At 40.3% G+C, this 15,320-nt stretch overlaps 1 protein-coding gene across 1 annotated transcript; it reads left to right on the forward strand.

Moving 5' to 3' along the window:
- The first annotated feature begins 58 nt into the window (after positions 1-58).
- On the forward strand, positions 59-11,740 carry cep126 (centrosomal protein 126). The gene is made up of 11 exons (XM_034113264.1): positions 59-230; positions 773-883; positions 2,552-2,697; positions 2,791-2,902; positions 3,092-3,263; positions 6,719-8,660; positions 9,888-9,997; positions 10,351-10,420; positions 10,731-10,934; positions 11,050-11,114; positions 11,186-11,740. The coding sequence occupies exons 1-11, from the start codon at positions 196-198 to the stop codon at positions 11,267-11,269; spliced, it is 3,051 nt and encodes a 1,016-aa protein (XP_033969155.1). The 5' UTR covers positions 59-195; the 3' UTR covers positions 11,270-11,740.
- Positions 11,741-15,320: the final 3,580 nt, after the last annotated feature.

The raw sequence follows: 15,320 nt of genomic DNA on the forward strand, positions 1-15,320 counted from the left end.
ACCATTCACGAAAAGTTAGTGCAATGTGGGGTCGAACATTTCCTCTGCATGTTTATCTTCGCCCTGAAAATGGTTGAAGGAGTTTGAACGGAGTACTGCTGACGTTATCTAAACAAGACCCAAGAAGCCAAGTTAGCAGCTAGCAGCTAACCTGCATGTCTGTCAGGCGTCAACAAGCTGCAGCAGCCTCGGAGGATGCAAGTTGTTCAGGGCAACTTCTTCTACCACTCGTATCCTTTAAACAATAAGTTATTTACGCTGCAGAGTTATTTTAGAAATGTGTTTTACTTGTCTACCTTAGATACACCTGTGTAAATGTAAAGAAGCTAAGTAAAAGTAGCAACAGCCTCACGTTAACACGTTTTAAAATAAAAGTCCTGCATTCAAAATGTAACTTTATTTAGTATAACATTAATAAAGAGTACCAAAAGTAAGCATGTAGAATAGTTCATTTAAGAGGTAATGTAGGTCCATATAGATTTATAAATATTGATGAATGAATGTGATACTTTTATGTTGCAGCTGTAAAATATTAGGTTTTATTTGTTTACTATAGCCCTATAGTCTATAGGTTAAAGAAAACGATATAATACATCACCATTTATTCGATTTTTAATGTTGTATTAATAATTTAAACCAACTCAAATAAATGTAGTGGATTAAAACGTGTTATATATCATTATACAGTCAGCTAATTCTCTCAAGCTGAAGGTTACATTCAGGTAACACACTCTGGTATTTAAAACGTCCCCCCTTAACTTTGCTCTTCCAGAAATTCGAGGTTGGGAGGCCTCGAAGATGAGAGACAACTTTTGGTTGAAGAGCAGAAGTTATGCAGATCCAGATCTCGCAAGTTCTCCACAGAAACCAACCGACGAAGGAAGTCAGTTTATTGTATACTAACTATGCATTTCTGTTTTAATTTGATGTCCTCTCAGGTCAAACTTGTGTATGCATTCTGCAACCCAGACCTGCCCAAGCAGACACTTCTTTTTTTTTGGAGTGGCCTAGAGTGCACCCCCTGGACAGCTTATGGTTCTGTCCTGGGCTAAGCACCTTTGCAGGATGGATGGTGTTGACAGGCTTTTGCAGTCTAGACCTGGAAATAGATCTATGGGCACCGCGGGTAACTGTGGGCCATAGCAGTGACTGCAGCAGCGTCCCCCCTCTGACAGCTAAACCTGCTAAACTGAGCTCCGCGTGAGGCTAAAATCTCTAACAGATATGAATAACTTTCTAAATGTGTGTTTCCATAACAGAAGCTAAAAGTGAATGTTGCTGTCTTTACTGTAAACTAGGAGCTTGCAATAGTGGGTTAATGCAAGGAGAGCTGTAGGTGGAGGTCGGATTTATTGTGAATATTCAGGTGATCGTAATGCCTTTACATAATTACAGTGCCGTTAAAGAGCTTAACACATGTCTGTACAAGAACAAAATGACCTACATATTATATTTGTTCAATTTAAAGGAGGGACATATGAATCGGTCTAAACAAACTATCTATTTAAAAAATACATTAACTTGTTTTTGTCTTAACTTTAAAAAAAACAATTTAAGTATGCACTGAGCAACATTTTACAGACTTTCGGATGAATATAGTATTACATATAATATATTGTCTAACAACTATAGCATGCTGATGCTGGGAACCTAAATACTACTTTATTGCTTCAATACAATCTTTAGCCCTGTGGATTTTTGTTTATCAGTTCGCCTGGTTGCCTTTTCCCTGTCCATTAGTGTAATTGTTCTTTTGCACGGTTATGGTGTCAGACTCTCTCTTCCCCACTCAGCACTCGTATGTTTGGTGTAATTAATGTTTCCAAAATAGAGACAACACACAATAGACAAAGTTAGGGGGGAAATGACAGTGAGTAATATTTATTTATTAAAATATTCTATAGTATAATATTGTTTGTTACCATGCATTATTTTGGCCACAATCATCTACAGTATACTGTATAGTTAACATGTGATATTCTGACAGCTCAATTTTAAAGCCAATGTTTGCTTGCCCAATTTCATTCCAGTTTAACCAGGAGTAATATCATAGAGTTATGCATATTTTAAATTATAAGGACAAATGTTTTTTTACAGCGCACACTCATGCCTTATTAGTATCACATTCAATTCCATATTGTTCATAATGTAGGGGTTTCCACTTTAAAGTACTAATAAGATGCATTCAAAAAAATGTATTATATAATAAATAAAGCATAATAAAGAGTATGTTTACTTTTATAGAACATTTAATATGTCAACTAAAAGCTTTTTTTTATTCTCGCTCTCTTAAAATGTCCACTTCCTGTTGACATGGACCTCCAAACATTTGTACCTACTGTAAGAAAAACAAAATGCTGACCTCAGTTGATGTTTTTGATTGTCTTGCTCTGTAAACCCAGTAGTGAGTGATAGCTTTAATTTATTAATGACTGTCGAAAACATATCTCCGTGAACAGACTCAGGTTTCTGTGTCCAAAACATGGCCAGATTACATTTAATAACTTAAAATACACCTCGTCTTCATGCTCCGCTCTTTGTCACGGCTCAGGGCTCTGGAGGAGAGACGGAAGCAGCGGGACGCGCAGGAGCAACGGCTGATCGAGAACATCCTGAAGCAACGCAGACAGCGAGTGCAGGACGCAACTGAGCGCTTCCAAAGAGCCCATTTACCTCCCTCACAGAGACGCAGACAATGTTAGTGATGGGTCTTACAGAAATATCTTAGAATAGAGGAATAACAGCCTTGATGCATGTTTTTGTAATGTTTTCCTTTTTGGGATGTTTAAGCTTTCAGAAGAAATATCCCGAATATTGAAGATGCACTCAATGAAATCCAAGGCGCGTTGAGTTCACACACCCGGCAGTCCTCTTTCCTGTCCAGCAACTCTAACATTAGCAGGTAAAAAAGTTAGATTAATAATTATATAAATATAATTTGTCCTACATGTCAATAGCCCAGACACTGCTGTTGGATTTAAACGTCATACTGGGAAATTCTGGCGACATTTTACTTGTAATGTACTTGTGGTGTAGTCCTTTTTTAATGGCTTGAATATAATGTATTAATGTTGTTTTGTTTCTCTTAAAGAAGCGGCTCTCCCTCCCCGAAGCCCCCCACAGTGTTTAAATCCTCCCACCGCAAAGCCCTCTCTGCTGTGGAGGCCTACACTAAACTGCTTCAGGAGCAGAGCATTACTTGCTTCAAGAACAGCCCACAATCTGAGAAGTCACCAGAGAAGCAGCAAGATCTCAGTCCTCAGGTATGTTACTTATTTTTTTTATTTGACTGTGGAGGAAACACATACATCTTGGCTGGCATTTTCCAGAATAAGTGTTTTATTTTTTTATTTAACCTTTATTTAACCAGATAAAAAACATTGAGATAAAATCTCATTTTCAATGCTGACCTGGCCAAGAAGGCAGCAACGTTACACATAACACATAACACAAACATATAAAATACAGAGAACATAAAGAAAACAAAAGATGAAAAAGCAGTCACTACATTGTGCACATTAGGACAATAAAAAAAGTACACTACTTGTTACTGCAAGAGCAGCTGGTGGTGAGGACTTCAGACAACTTCAATTTAAAACATGAAATAGAGACAAGTGCCCTCAGTTTAAGGCGTGATTGAAGGTCATTCCAAGACCAAGGACCATAATAAGAAAGACTCCTTTTTCCAGCCTCAGTCCGTACAGCAGGAACCTGGAACCGTATCCAGGCACTGGATCTGAGTTTGTAAGAGTCACAAACTGGAGCAAATCTGACACATATGTAGAGTGGAAGCTTACCTAAAATGGCTTTATACATTAATAAAAACCAGTGCTGCATCCTACGCATAGTAAGTGAGGACCATCCAGTTAGGCTATACAATGTGCAATGATGAGTCCTATAGGGTGCATTTGATATATAACGCAGTGCAGCATGGTAAAGTGGGTCAAGTTTGGCCAAAACAGTGGGACAGGCAAATCTATAAATGGTATCACCGTAGTCCAGCTGGGACAGGAATAAGCCAGAGACCAACCTTTTACGGGATGAAATTGAAAAACAACATTTAAATCTGAAAAGGAAGCCAAGAGTGAATTTCAATTTCTTTGTTAAAACTTCAATATGATGTTTAAAGTTCAGATTACTGTCCAACCAAAAGCCCAGATATGTGTAGGTATCAACAAATTCAACAGAAATGCCATCAAGGGTGTCAATGGAGAGGCAAGAGGAGGACGCTGACTTGGGAGCAAAAAGCATTGCTTTGGTTTTCTTACTGTTCAATAGCAGTTTAGAATCAAGAAGCGCATGCTGCAGCGTGATAAAATCTGATTTTAAATTGGAAACGGCCATATCCAGAGAAGGAGCACACGAGTATACAATAGTGTCATCAGCATACATATGATAGGTAGAAAATTGCATCTGATTACAAATAGTGTTTACATATAATGAAAAGAGCAAGGGCCCCAAGATAGAGCCCTGTGGAACTCCCTTCTCCAAGGTGACAGGGTCAGAGACAGTACTACCCAACCTGACGCATTGAGTGCGGTCGGTTAGATAACTCTGAAACCAGCAAATGGCATTGTGACCGAAACGAGACACCAACATAACATTAGACATAATGTGGTGATCTACAGTGTCAAATGCTTTGGCTAGGTCAATAAACAATGCAACACAAACTGATTTCTTATCCAAAGCAGCCTTAATATCGTCTAAGACTTTCAGACTGGCAGTCACAGTACTGTGCTTTGATCTGAATCCAGATTGCATAGGGTTAAGGATGTTGTGTGAATTTAAAAAAAGTTTTAGCTGAGTAGAAACAAGGGACTCAAGAATCTTTGATAACACAGAAAGATTTGAGATAGGACGATAGTTATTCAACTCCGTGGGATCACCAGCTTTCAAGAGGGGCGATACCAGAGCTTGCTTCCACACAGCTGGCAGTGTGTGAGTGGACAGGGAGAGATTAAAAATATCAGTTACTGGTTGTGCTATCATCTGAGCTGCAATTTTTAAAAAGAACGGGTCAAGGCCGTCAGGCCCGGCAGACTTTTTAGGATCAATCGAGTGCAAACCCTGTAAGACTTCAGAGACCGAGAAATAAGCTAAATCAAAAACAGGGGAGTTCAACTCTTGACTATGGCTGTGAGTACGACCATTTAGAGAGTCATGACTTTGCTCATCAAAAATGTGACCAGCCTTTTTGAAGTGAGCATTAAAGGCATTAGACATACCATCTGAATCTGAAATAAAAGAATCATTGACCTTCAGTTTTTGTGGGAAACTAGAAACCTTCTTGTTCTGAAGTGATTTAATTGTTTTCCAGAATTTGGAATGGTCATTAAAACAATCAGTGGTTAAGCTCAGATAGTAATCAGCTTTAGCTTTTTTAATAAGGGCAGAACATTTATTTCTGAGGACACGAAAAATAAGCCAGTCATCACTAGTGTTAGACTTTCTAGCTAAGGACCATTGCTTATTTCGATCATGAATGAGATCAGATAGTTCTCTAGTAAACCATGGAGTGTTCCTATTCTTAACTCTGAATTTTCTAAGGGGGGCATGTCTATTAATAATCGATAAAAAGTGATCAATAAAAAATTGGACGGCAACATCAACAGATGGAATTAAGTCAGCCGTGTTTATTATAAGACAATCCAATTTGTATTACCCCAAAAAATGTTTGGGTTATTTTTGTTGTAAGATACTGTAACACACATACACACAAACACCCACTAATACTGTATTTCAATGGGCTGACCATTGTGAAGTAATTATTTGTGATGTAACCCATTTTATAACCACACTGCAATTTATGAATGTTTATTATTGACCATTTTAGGTATTTGATTGACTACCATTTTGGGCAACACAAAGGCCTTTTTATCTCACAATAAGACCCCTAGGTGGCAGCAGTGTCCCTGTTCTGCACCAGGAACACCACAGTTTGCTGCTGCCTTCAGCACCCTCTGGTGAAATGTTAAAATACTTTTTCTATTTGTGACAGAGATTCACAATTTGCTTTTGTTAGATAGTATCTGCTTTCATTATAAAGAGGCAACACAGGGCTGATGTTTGTTAGAGTGGGACTTGAATGTATATGCAGAAAGTAGTATCTATGTTTTAAAAGATTACAGATATTTGCACCAAACCTTGTTCATAGTGCACATTTTACACCAGACACCTGCCCTTAAATGACCGTTTGTAAGTATATCACAATCTGAACCCGTCGGTTTATTTGACAGGTTTACAAGTCTTTCCATTTAGATATGTTCACTCTTTGACACAAACAATGTATTAACACAGTAACTACAGCCCAACAAATGTACAGACTCCAACATAATCACTTTCAATCGCTTTTCTGTTTCGAATGATAGAATTATTACACTTTAAATCATGTGGCACAGTTTAGGTGTAAAAGGAACATTCCCTTTATTTGCACAGACATGGGAGGAATATAAAAGACAAACATAGGATTTAATAAAGTGTTTATCCTCTCTGAAAAACAACATCTGAACGAAAGTAAACCTGCAAAACTTTTCTGTGAGATTATAAAAAAATAGAACAGTGGATAAAAATGTGTATCTTAGCCTTGACAATGCCTATTAAGATGTACATTAGCTCTATCATGGAAACACAAACAGCTTTTACTAGATTGTGAAATGTAAAATGTAAATCATTTAATATCTAATCTCTCTTCTACCTCTCTTTTGCTTCCATATTCCAGGACAGCCAACTCTCTGATAGCTGTAATTCTGACAGCATTTCCAGTAAGGACAGTTTGGAGAATGAAGACCCCAACCACAGCACAAAATATTCCTATCCGTCATTCTTCCTTGAATCAGAGAAGCCCCATCCAGACCAAAACAAACAAAATGATTTGTTACCAAATTCTGACCCAACGTCATTCTCAACCACGATGCATCTTGGTGATTACCTACAATCAAAAGATCTTCATCAATATCAGCAAAAACAAGATGATGACTCTGGAGGGCCTGATAATAAGATGCACTTTTCTAGAACTTCATGGGGGTTCACATCTGATGAGCGAACATCAAAAACGGAGTCTGCTCGGCACAACTCTAACTTATTAACTCTTTGTGAAATGATTAGTGCCGACCCAGAGCACTTTAAGGGAGACTCCTCTCAAAACAGTCCCAGTGACAACATCATCCTCACAAAGAGAGATGCTCCTGGCAACACGGCACTTGATACTTCCTGTCCTAAACAAGAGGCCCTGTTGGATCTCAGGCAGAAGGAAGTCCATGATGACAGACACTTCAAACATCCATCAGCTACAGAAATGATTGTGCCTGCTAAAAGTGGCAACAGCAAAGACTCTTTGTTTGGGGCTCTCCCAAAGCCCAATATGTACTTAAACGATAGCACAACAGATAATGCCTCGCAAGAAGAGATACTTCAGCAAACAGGAAAAGAACGCCAAAATCATTCTTCCCAGAAACCGTCTAGTGCTTCCATAAACAACCTCAATAAGGTTTTAAACCAAGAGCCCAAAACTCAGAAGCTCATGAATGCAGCATCGCTGCAACACGCATGCTTGTCCAACATTCAATCAGACATGAAGTGCCTTAAATGTCCTGAAGTGGAAACACACAAATGGCCTGTTTCAGAGAGGACATCTCGCTCAGTATGTGAAGTCAGATTCATTAAAGGAATCCTTAAAAAGCAGTCTAAGTATATGTCAGGAGATCCAGCGTGTGCATTAGGCTCCGGTCATTTGATGTTTACAAAACAAGTAGCTTTAGCGATCAGAGATAGTGTTGAATTGACCAGGTCAAAAACGAAAGATGAAGAGGGCAACAACGGTGTCAAAAAGAAGCTTCGTTGGTTTGATGAGGTGCATGTGGACACACAGGACAAAGAGGGGCACATAATGAAACAGATGAAAGGCAAATCAAATCTTCGTCCGTCATATAACAACTCCGAGGACCACCAGCTAAGCCTCAGCTCAGTCTCAGGGGCTTCCAAGCCTGGACCCGGGATGACCCCTGCAGCCTCCACTAGTTATCACTTTACAAAACAAGCATGGGCAGATGTTGGGGTTCAAGTCAGCTTGGCCCAGGAACGAGCGGAGGAGGTCAAGGCGCCGCGGAGCAGCACCAGGACCGGTGGCCCCAAGGTCCCTCGGAGAGAGCGCTCCTCCAGGGCCGGAGCGGGTCCTGTTTCCTCTCGAGCCAGAAAGGGCACCGTCATACGACCTCAATCTGCCACCGAGGTGAGTCAGATTGCCAAAACCCAAGGGAAGATCATGATGCCCCGCCCACCTCCTAGGATGGAATCCGTGGAAGAAAAGTCGTTGTGCCTCGCTAAGACTCCATATGGCATGGATCAGGCTGGTGTCAACTGTAAACAAGCTGTAGAGCAGGCCCAGGACAACTCGGAAGGCTTTCTCTCCCCTCACACACATAGTGTTATTAGAGCAGAAAGCACTGTTGCGTACACACCGATGCCCCCCTCGTATACCTACCCCGTCTCAAAGGGCAACACGAAGGGCCCGATGAACTCGGCTCCCCAGGAGGCGCAGGGCTGCAGCAGGAGAAGAGGGATGGTGTACAATGAGAAAGGCCTGTGTTTAGATTGCACTCCTACAGAGGAGGAGATCTCACAGCTCTGGCACGGCGTCCGCACGGCCTTAGCCACCAAGGAAGGTAATGTGTATTTTGGCTGGCAGCCCCACAAGCAGCTTAGGCTAGGTGTGTATGTCTACAGAGATGTGTCATTTATTAACATGCAGTTTCCCCTCAACTTTAACACAACAAAAAACCCAGTGATGAATTGAATCACTCTTTTTATCTGCAACCAATCTCCTTTCCACATATAAAAGGAGAATGCAGTGGATTCACTGCATGATGTTTGTGTCACTGCCAATTTGTTACAGATTCCCAATAAATCCTCTTTTAATAGAAAGCTATTTCTCATGGCTGCATCATCGGCCGGGTCTGCTTTACCACTCTTAATGTGCTACAATTAATGAAAATGATTCTTATAATAACAGACATACTGTTCTATTTGCGTCATCGCATGTTTTGCTATTAAAGTCACTAAAGTCTTACTAACTTTTCTAGAGAAAAGGAAGCCAGAAAAGTGGACTTAGTCGACCCTAAAAGCTTCCTGCCTCACAATGGCCTGTTGTCTGCGTCCAGCCAGTGCCAATCTGACCCATGCTACTATCAGAGTTATCAGAAGTACGGGGCTTCTTTATTACCTCGTCTACTGCTGAGATCAGACATTGGATCAAAGCCAGATTTGCCCAATAAATAAGCACGCTTTTAAGAATGTACTTATTACTGGTGTTAACTTCATTTTAGCCTCTCTATAGATCCCTGTGCTAGTGGTCAAAATGTGCCGCTGAACAGATCCACGTCGTGCTGCAAAATGTTTTCAGTTAAGCTTGCAATATCACTTTTGACACGTGAAACGAAAGCTCTAACAAAACAGAGAACAACAGTTGCAGTGCTGTGTTATGAAGTGGTATCTTTTCTTACATATTAAGGACAAATGCTGCACACATGAGTTATTTTTCACAAGCTTGAATAGAGCTGTGCAATATATCGATATTATATCCGTAATGTGACAAGTTATAATTTCCTGGTTTTAATGGCTGCATTACAGTAAAATGGTATATTTTTCTAATGTTCTAAATATGATTGTGAAACCACCGATTGCCAACCCTATAAATTGTTGTTGCATAGATATTGGGGTTAGGATGTAAGCCTATCTTTTGTGGTCTCACTCATCTTATTTATTGCAGGCTAAAGATGGAAACTATTTAGTTATGTATCCTCTGAGCCTGGGCTCACAACATACCAATTAACATCAGTTAGTATTTATGTTACTGCTATTTAAATGATTTAAGCAAATACGTCTTCTTTCAGAAAAAAACAAGCTCCGAAAACAGGCGTTGGACAGTGGGCGAGCTGTGAGGAAGCCCTGCGTGGAGCCGAGCAGAGCGCCTCCTGGCTCAGGGAACAGAAGGCTTCCTCAGGTACATGCATGCAGCTGCCCTGTGGGGAGGAAGGGAGAGAATCATTGCTAAAGATCAGTAAAAGGGTGTGTTTGAACTTGTTAAATCACTCATGCAGTCCCTTTCATGCTGTCCTTTGCTGTTGGTAAAACTGACACGATTCATGCTTCTCGAGACGAGTCTTTCTGGATGGACTTGAGTCGTTAGCGTTTTACAAATAATAAGCGTTGATGCATAATGTTTTTGTTTACAACTTGCTCTACCTGTTTTGGAGTTTATTCATATCACCCTGAGGGCTTGCTGTGTAATATAGGCTACTTAACTTTACTTAAAGTTAATCTGAGACTTATATTTGTTTTGTTTGTTTGTTGCAGCCAACAAAGGGGACCACAGAGCCTCTCAGACCATTTTCCTTTACTAATAACCTGGGCTTTGCAGAAGAAGGTACTTTGTTCTTTGGAGATGTTTTTATGAGTGTTCAATCTCACTTTTCAATTTCTATAATCAGCAGTATTACAAAAACCTTCGGTAATATGAATTTCTCCTGCATGTGTAAATGTATAACCAAAAAGAACCCAAAGTTTCCAAATGTACTATTATTTGTAAGTAAAATGAAAAGTCTGAGCCCATTTTCAATCATTTTCCGGGTACAAAAAGAGCACCAGACCTCTAGAAAGACAACACCACAGCTGCACTTTTCACATAAATGCATTTAAAAAAAAGAGAATAAGTGTGATTTCGACTCTTCTCTCAGGTTTGTTGAGTGCAGCCCAGTTACACCTGGCACATGCTGGACAACTTCTGGCAGAAACAGATCTCGTGGCTGCCATGGAAACAGCCCAAACACAGAGGCCTGGCACAGTGCAGCAGCGCAGCCAACAGCAGGGACCAAACAACATTTCTCTGGAGGAGCAGAAAATCCTCCTCTCTCTGGACAGACTCAACCACCAGCTGCACTGTAAGCACTTCAAAAAGGCTGTTTGTGTTAGAGCAGATGTTGTTCACTACACATGATTGTGATCTGGGTCATTCTATTCAGTAATAATAACCCTCCTGTGTGTTTCTGTGTGTAGGTGTGCGGGAGCAAATTGGTGGTAATGCTGACACGCGTGGCCTCGTACTTCTTGATGCTCCCCCTGTGAGTGTGAATTACTCAACGCATAATTCGTCAAACATGTTAGTGCGCTAACCTTCTTCTACTGTTTTCAGACGAGGGAAGGGAAACTCACAACCCATCACAAGAATCGCTCATCCTCAGCAAACAACCGCTCTCGAAACCAGAAGAAACTCTGACTGACAGCATGCGTGATCCACGGTGGTCTACCCTCCCTTCTGTGCATTATATACATGCCCTGTCATACTGCACAACCAGACTTTATTACTCTGTTTAAAACTCAATATATGTATAACTGCTTGAGTATTCTGGATCTAGGGAATGCAAAGGACCGTATCAGAGAAACTAGACTAAACTATTAAGTTAGAGAGATGCATTTAGATTTGAATTTTTCCATCTTCCTTCGACAAAAACTTGTGGATAAAACATATATATTTATTAAGCAGCATACTATAAGCAATGAATTCTATGTGCCTTTGAAAATTATTGTAGCTTCCAATTTGTGTTCTTTACTAATCAAAAGAAATCCCTTCATATAATTGGCACATGGCCAAAATTGACCTCAAAATAGACCTTGTACAAGATTAGATTTTATTTTCAAACTATCTCATTCTGTATTTATTGTATATAGTAAAACTGTAACTTTCTGTGCCTGACAGCGAATGAAATAAAGCTTGTTGTCAACCTACTGATAAACTGACTGGGTGCAGTGTGTTCAGCGTCTTCAGCAGTGCGAGTGTTTCATCAGTGACACACAAGGCAGTCCATAAATAGAACTGGGGGCCGGAAACGGTTTATAGAGAGCAGTGTCGCAACGCTGAAGGTGTGTTTGTCTTTCTTTGATGGCTGTAGAAAGGACGATTATATCTTGTGCAGTAGACTCAACCTACTGGCTAAACAAGGTGAGCCAGAGGCCTTCCAGCTTTTTGTTGAAGTTGACTCTACCCTGAACTCTTGCTTTAGGTCCTATTTCATTAAATAGCGTCCTTGAATAAGAGAAAAGCCTGTAGATCATATTTTTATTACGTATTAGTCGCTGGCTACTGCAATCAAACGGTTATTAATTAAATGTGTTTCTATCTCCCTTGCCAAAAACTAGGGGAAAAAAGCTCAAGGGATTATTGATGTGAGTTCAGTTGCCCCTCTTTCCCGGGCATGTCTGGTTTTGCCGTTCAGTCAACCTGCTGGGACTTGCTACAAAGGGTGGAGGAAGCTCATTTAAAGAGTCCCTATCCCATCAGTGATGACATGTTTGTGGTTTAACTACAGGTTTCTTGTGTTTCATATGCATACATTCTTGAGCATTTCTACAAGGAGATGTAAACAGTCATGTGAATGTGCTGCCATATAGAGTCATGCATCATCTTACACAAAATACTAGGAACAGACACAAAGAGAGATATATGCTCCGCTTTGGTGTATGGTGATGCCTGCAGCAGCAGAGGGAGGCCTTTTGAGGAGCTGTGTGCAGAAAGATTCTCTAGTAAAAAAGGACAAAAGAACTGTGGTTATTTGAGGAGGGACTCTAGTGGCATTTCTAAGCCAGTGGGTATTAGGTGATGAAAACGGAGAGAGGAAAACACTGACACTTCATTTGGACATGTCAGTCCTGATATTTAAGTGTCACTAAAACCAAAATGTGCCCAGTAGAAGCAACCAGGCCTTGTGTCCTCCTTTCTTATCACCGGAGCCCCTCAAGGCTGCATGCTCAGCCCTCTCCTATACCCCCATGCTCACACAAAACTGCGTGTTAACACACAGCTCCAACACCATCGTAAAGTTTGCCAATGACACCACCGTTATCGGCCTGATCACCGAAGGAAACGAGACGGCCCACAGAGAGGAGGTCAGAACCCTGATATCTTGGTGCCAGGATAACAACCTCCATCTCAACGTCAGCAAAACCAAGGAGCTGATTGTGGATTACAGGAATGGGACTATTTTGTGGAGAGAGCCAGCAGCTTCAGGTTCCTCGATGTCCACATCACTGAGGACCTGACATGGACTCTTCACACCACCACCATCACCAAAACAGCTCAACACGGCTCTTCTTCCTCTGCCGGCTGAGGAGGTTCAACATGGACTCCAGGATACTCTGCAACTTCTACAGGTGCACCATAGAGAGTATCCTGACTGGCTGCATCACGGCCTGGTACGGCAGCTGCACCGCCCTCAATCGTAAGGCTTTACAGAGGGTGGTGAAAACTGCAGAGAACATCACCAGGACGGAGCTGCCATCCATGGAGGACCTTTACTCCCAGCGGCTCAGGAAGAAAGCTCTCAGGATTACAAAAGACCCCCATCACCCCAGCCACAAACTGTTCTGTCTGCTGTCGTCTGGCAGGCGGTACTGCAGCATCCGGACTAAAACCACCAGACTCAGGGACAGTTTCATCCCACAGGCCATAATACTATTAAACACCTGAACTCTGTAAAGTGCCTCCATAAAGCATTCATCTGTTTGTATCTTGCAATTAATTTATCAAATAGTTATCACTGTAATAAATAGTATTTTTGTATTTTACATTATGTTCTTGTTTATATCATATTCTATTTACATATAGACTCCTGCATTTACTTGGTCTCTTACAACATTCTCTGCATTATTTGGCTTATTGTATTTTTTTATTTTCCTGACATATATATAGTTTACTTCATCTTCATCTGCATTACTTGCAAATTAGTCTGCAATATAATCTGCACTATTCTATTCTCCTCTGTTTCTTCTTGCACTATTATTTATTTTTGTATTATTGTTTTATGTCTTATATAACTATGTTGTATTGTTGGAGGAGCTCAGGACTTAAGATTTGCATTGCCATTTCTTCACAGTATAATGTGCATACAGTATGACATTAAAGCCTTTGAATCCTTGAATCCATCAATTGCATTTCAGAATGATATACTATATTCATATAAAAGAACAATATCAAATGAAAACACTTTATTTTTTTGCATCTGTTAGTGAATACCAAAAGTGACCATCACTCTGAATACTTTGCTGCAGGTTTTCTGTGAAATCTGTTCCCATGATGTTTAGAGTTATTATACCATACAAAGGCAGGCCTAATGACATTTAAGCCTTAACCAGCACAACACCCAGAAACTCAACAAGACCGAAAAATAAGGGGAGACATTTCTACAGATGCAAGTTCAGGCTTGTTCTTTTGTCTGTTCTGAAGCTTAATCTCATGTTTTTTACAGTCCATTTAACATGCAATGCATGACTGTCTGGTCTGGCCCAGTTTCTGTAAAACCAAATTATAATTGCATGCTTGTAAAAAGTTCAAACAGACTTGATAATAGGTTACAGCCTTTTCAACTGGTGTGTTCAATTGTACTTACACATTAAACCTTATACATATTACACATTTGAACAGGTTTTACAAAGAGATGAGAAAGTATAGAAACAAATAATATTTTATGCATAAAATTGAAAAATAAAAAACTATTCTACAGGATTTATTTCCACTGTGGTGCTGACAGTCACTATTGTGATTGTACTTAATGAAATTCCAAGGAAAGGTATACAAAGTGTGTCTGGATATGGAATGTGAGTGTGAAAGTTATTATCAGTTTTCCATTTATATTTCTTATTTCCTTTTGCTTTTGCTAGTTCTTTCCTTTGCGTTGGCAACACAGATTAATTCCAATAAAGCAAATTGAAATTGTGGGAGACGGGCAGGGAACAAGGCTGCTTGTTTTGATGTATTATCTATACCTTATATATTGTATTTTCCATTTAAGACTGTAGGGGGCACTCAAGCCCCCATCTGCCCAGCTGTCTGTAGCAACACCGTGCGTCACTATATCCGATAATAACAGCAGACCAACGCGTTTTAAACAGCGAGGACTTTCCCATTCGCCATAACTTTCATAACATTCATTGGAATTGAGTAAAAAAAAAGTTCTGCTGATATCTCGCAACATCCAACCAAACAACAGTCAGGGTGAGAGACATGAAGAGACCAAAAAGTGACCAAACTGCGTGGTGGGTGGTCCCCTCCCCTCGGGCTGCCGGGACACTGCAGTCCATCTCTTTAATGTGTCTGAGTGCGTTACAATGATGTGAAAATGACCACTTTCACTCAAACAATGGACATCTCTTGACTGGCAGCATGTGTGCACAGAAGTTATCATTCATACATGAAAATATGTGAGGCTTGTAAAATTATTAATAAGTCATTTGTAAACTTAAAAAGTGAGGTGTGGGGATTTATTAATGCGCCT

The sequence above is a fragment of the Trematomus bernacchii genome, unplaced genomic scaffold (genome assembly GCF_902827165.1).
Source record: "Trematomus bernacchii unplaced genomic scaffold, fTreBer1.1, whole genome shotgun sequence".
In the NCBI taxonomy this organism is placed as follows: domain Eukaryota; kingdom Metazoa; phylum Chordata; class Actinopteri; order Perciformes; family Nototheniidae; genus Trematomus; species Trematomus bernacchii.

Bases quoted from the DNA above. Each gene is read 5' to 3' on its own strand.
- cep126 (XM_034113264.1), top strand. From the start codon at position 196: ATGCAAGTTGTTCAGGGCAACTTCTTCTACCACTC. The intron at 884-2,551 runs GTCAGTTTATTG...GTCACGGCTCAG, and splicing joins GAAACCAACCGACGAAGGAA to GGCTCTGGAGGAGAGACGGA. The intron at 2,903-3,091 runs GTAAAAAAGTTA...TTTCTCTTAAAG, and splicing joins AGCAACTCTAACATTAGCAG to AAGCGGCTCTCCCTCCCCGA.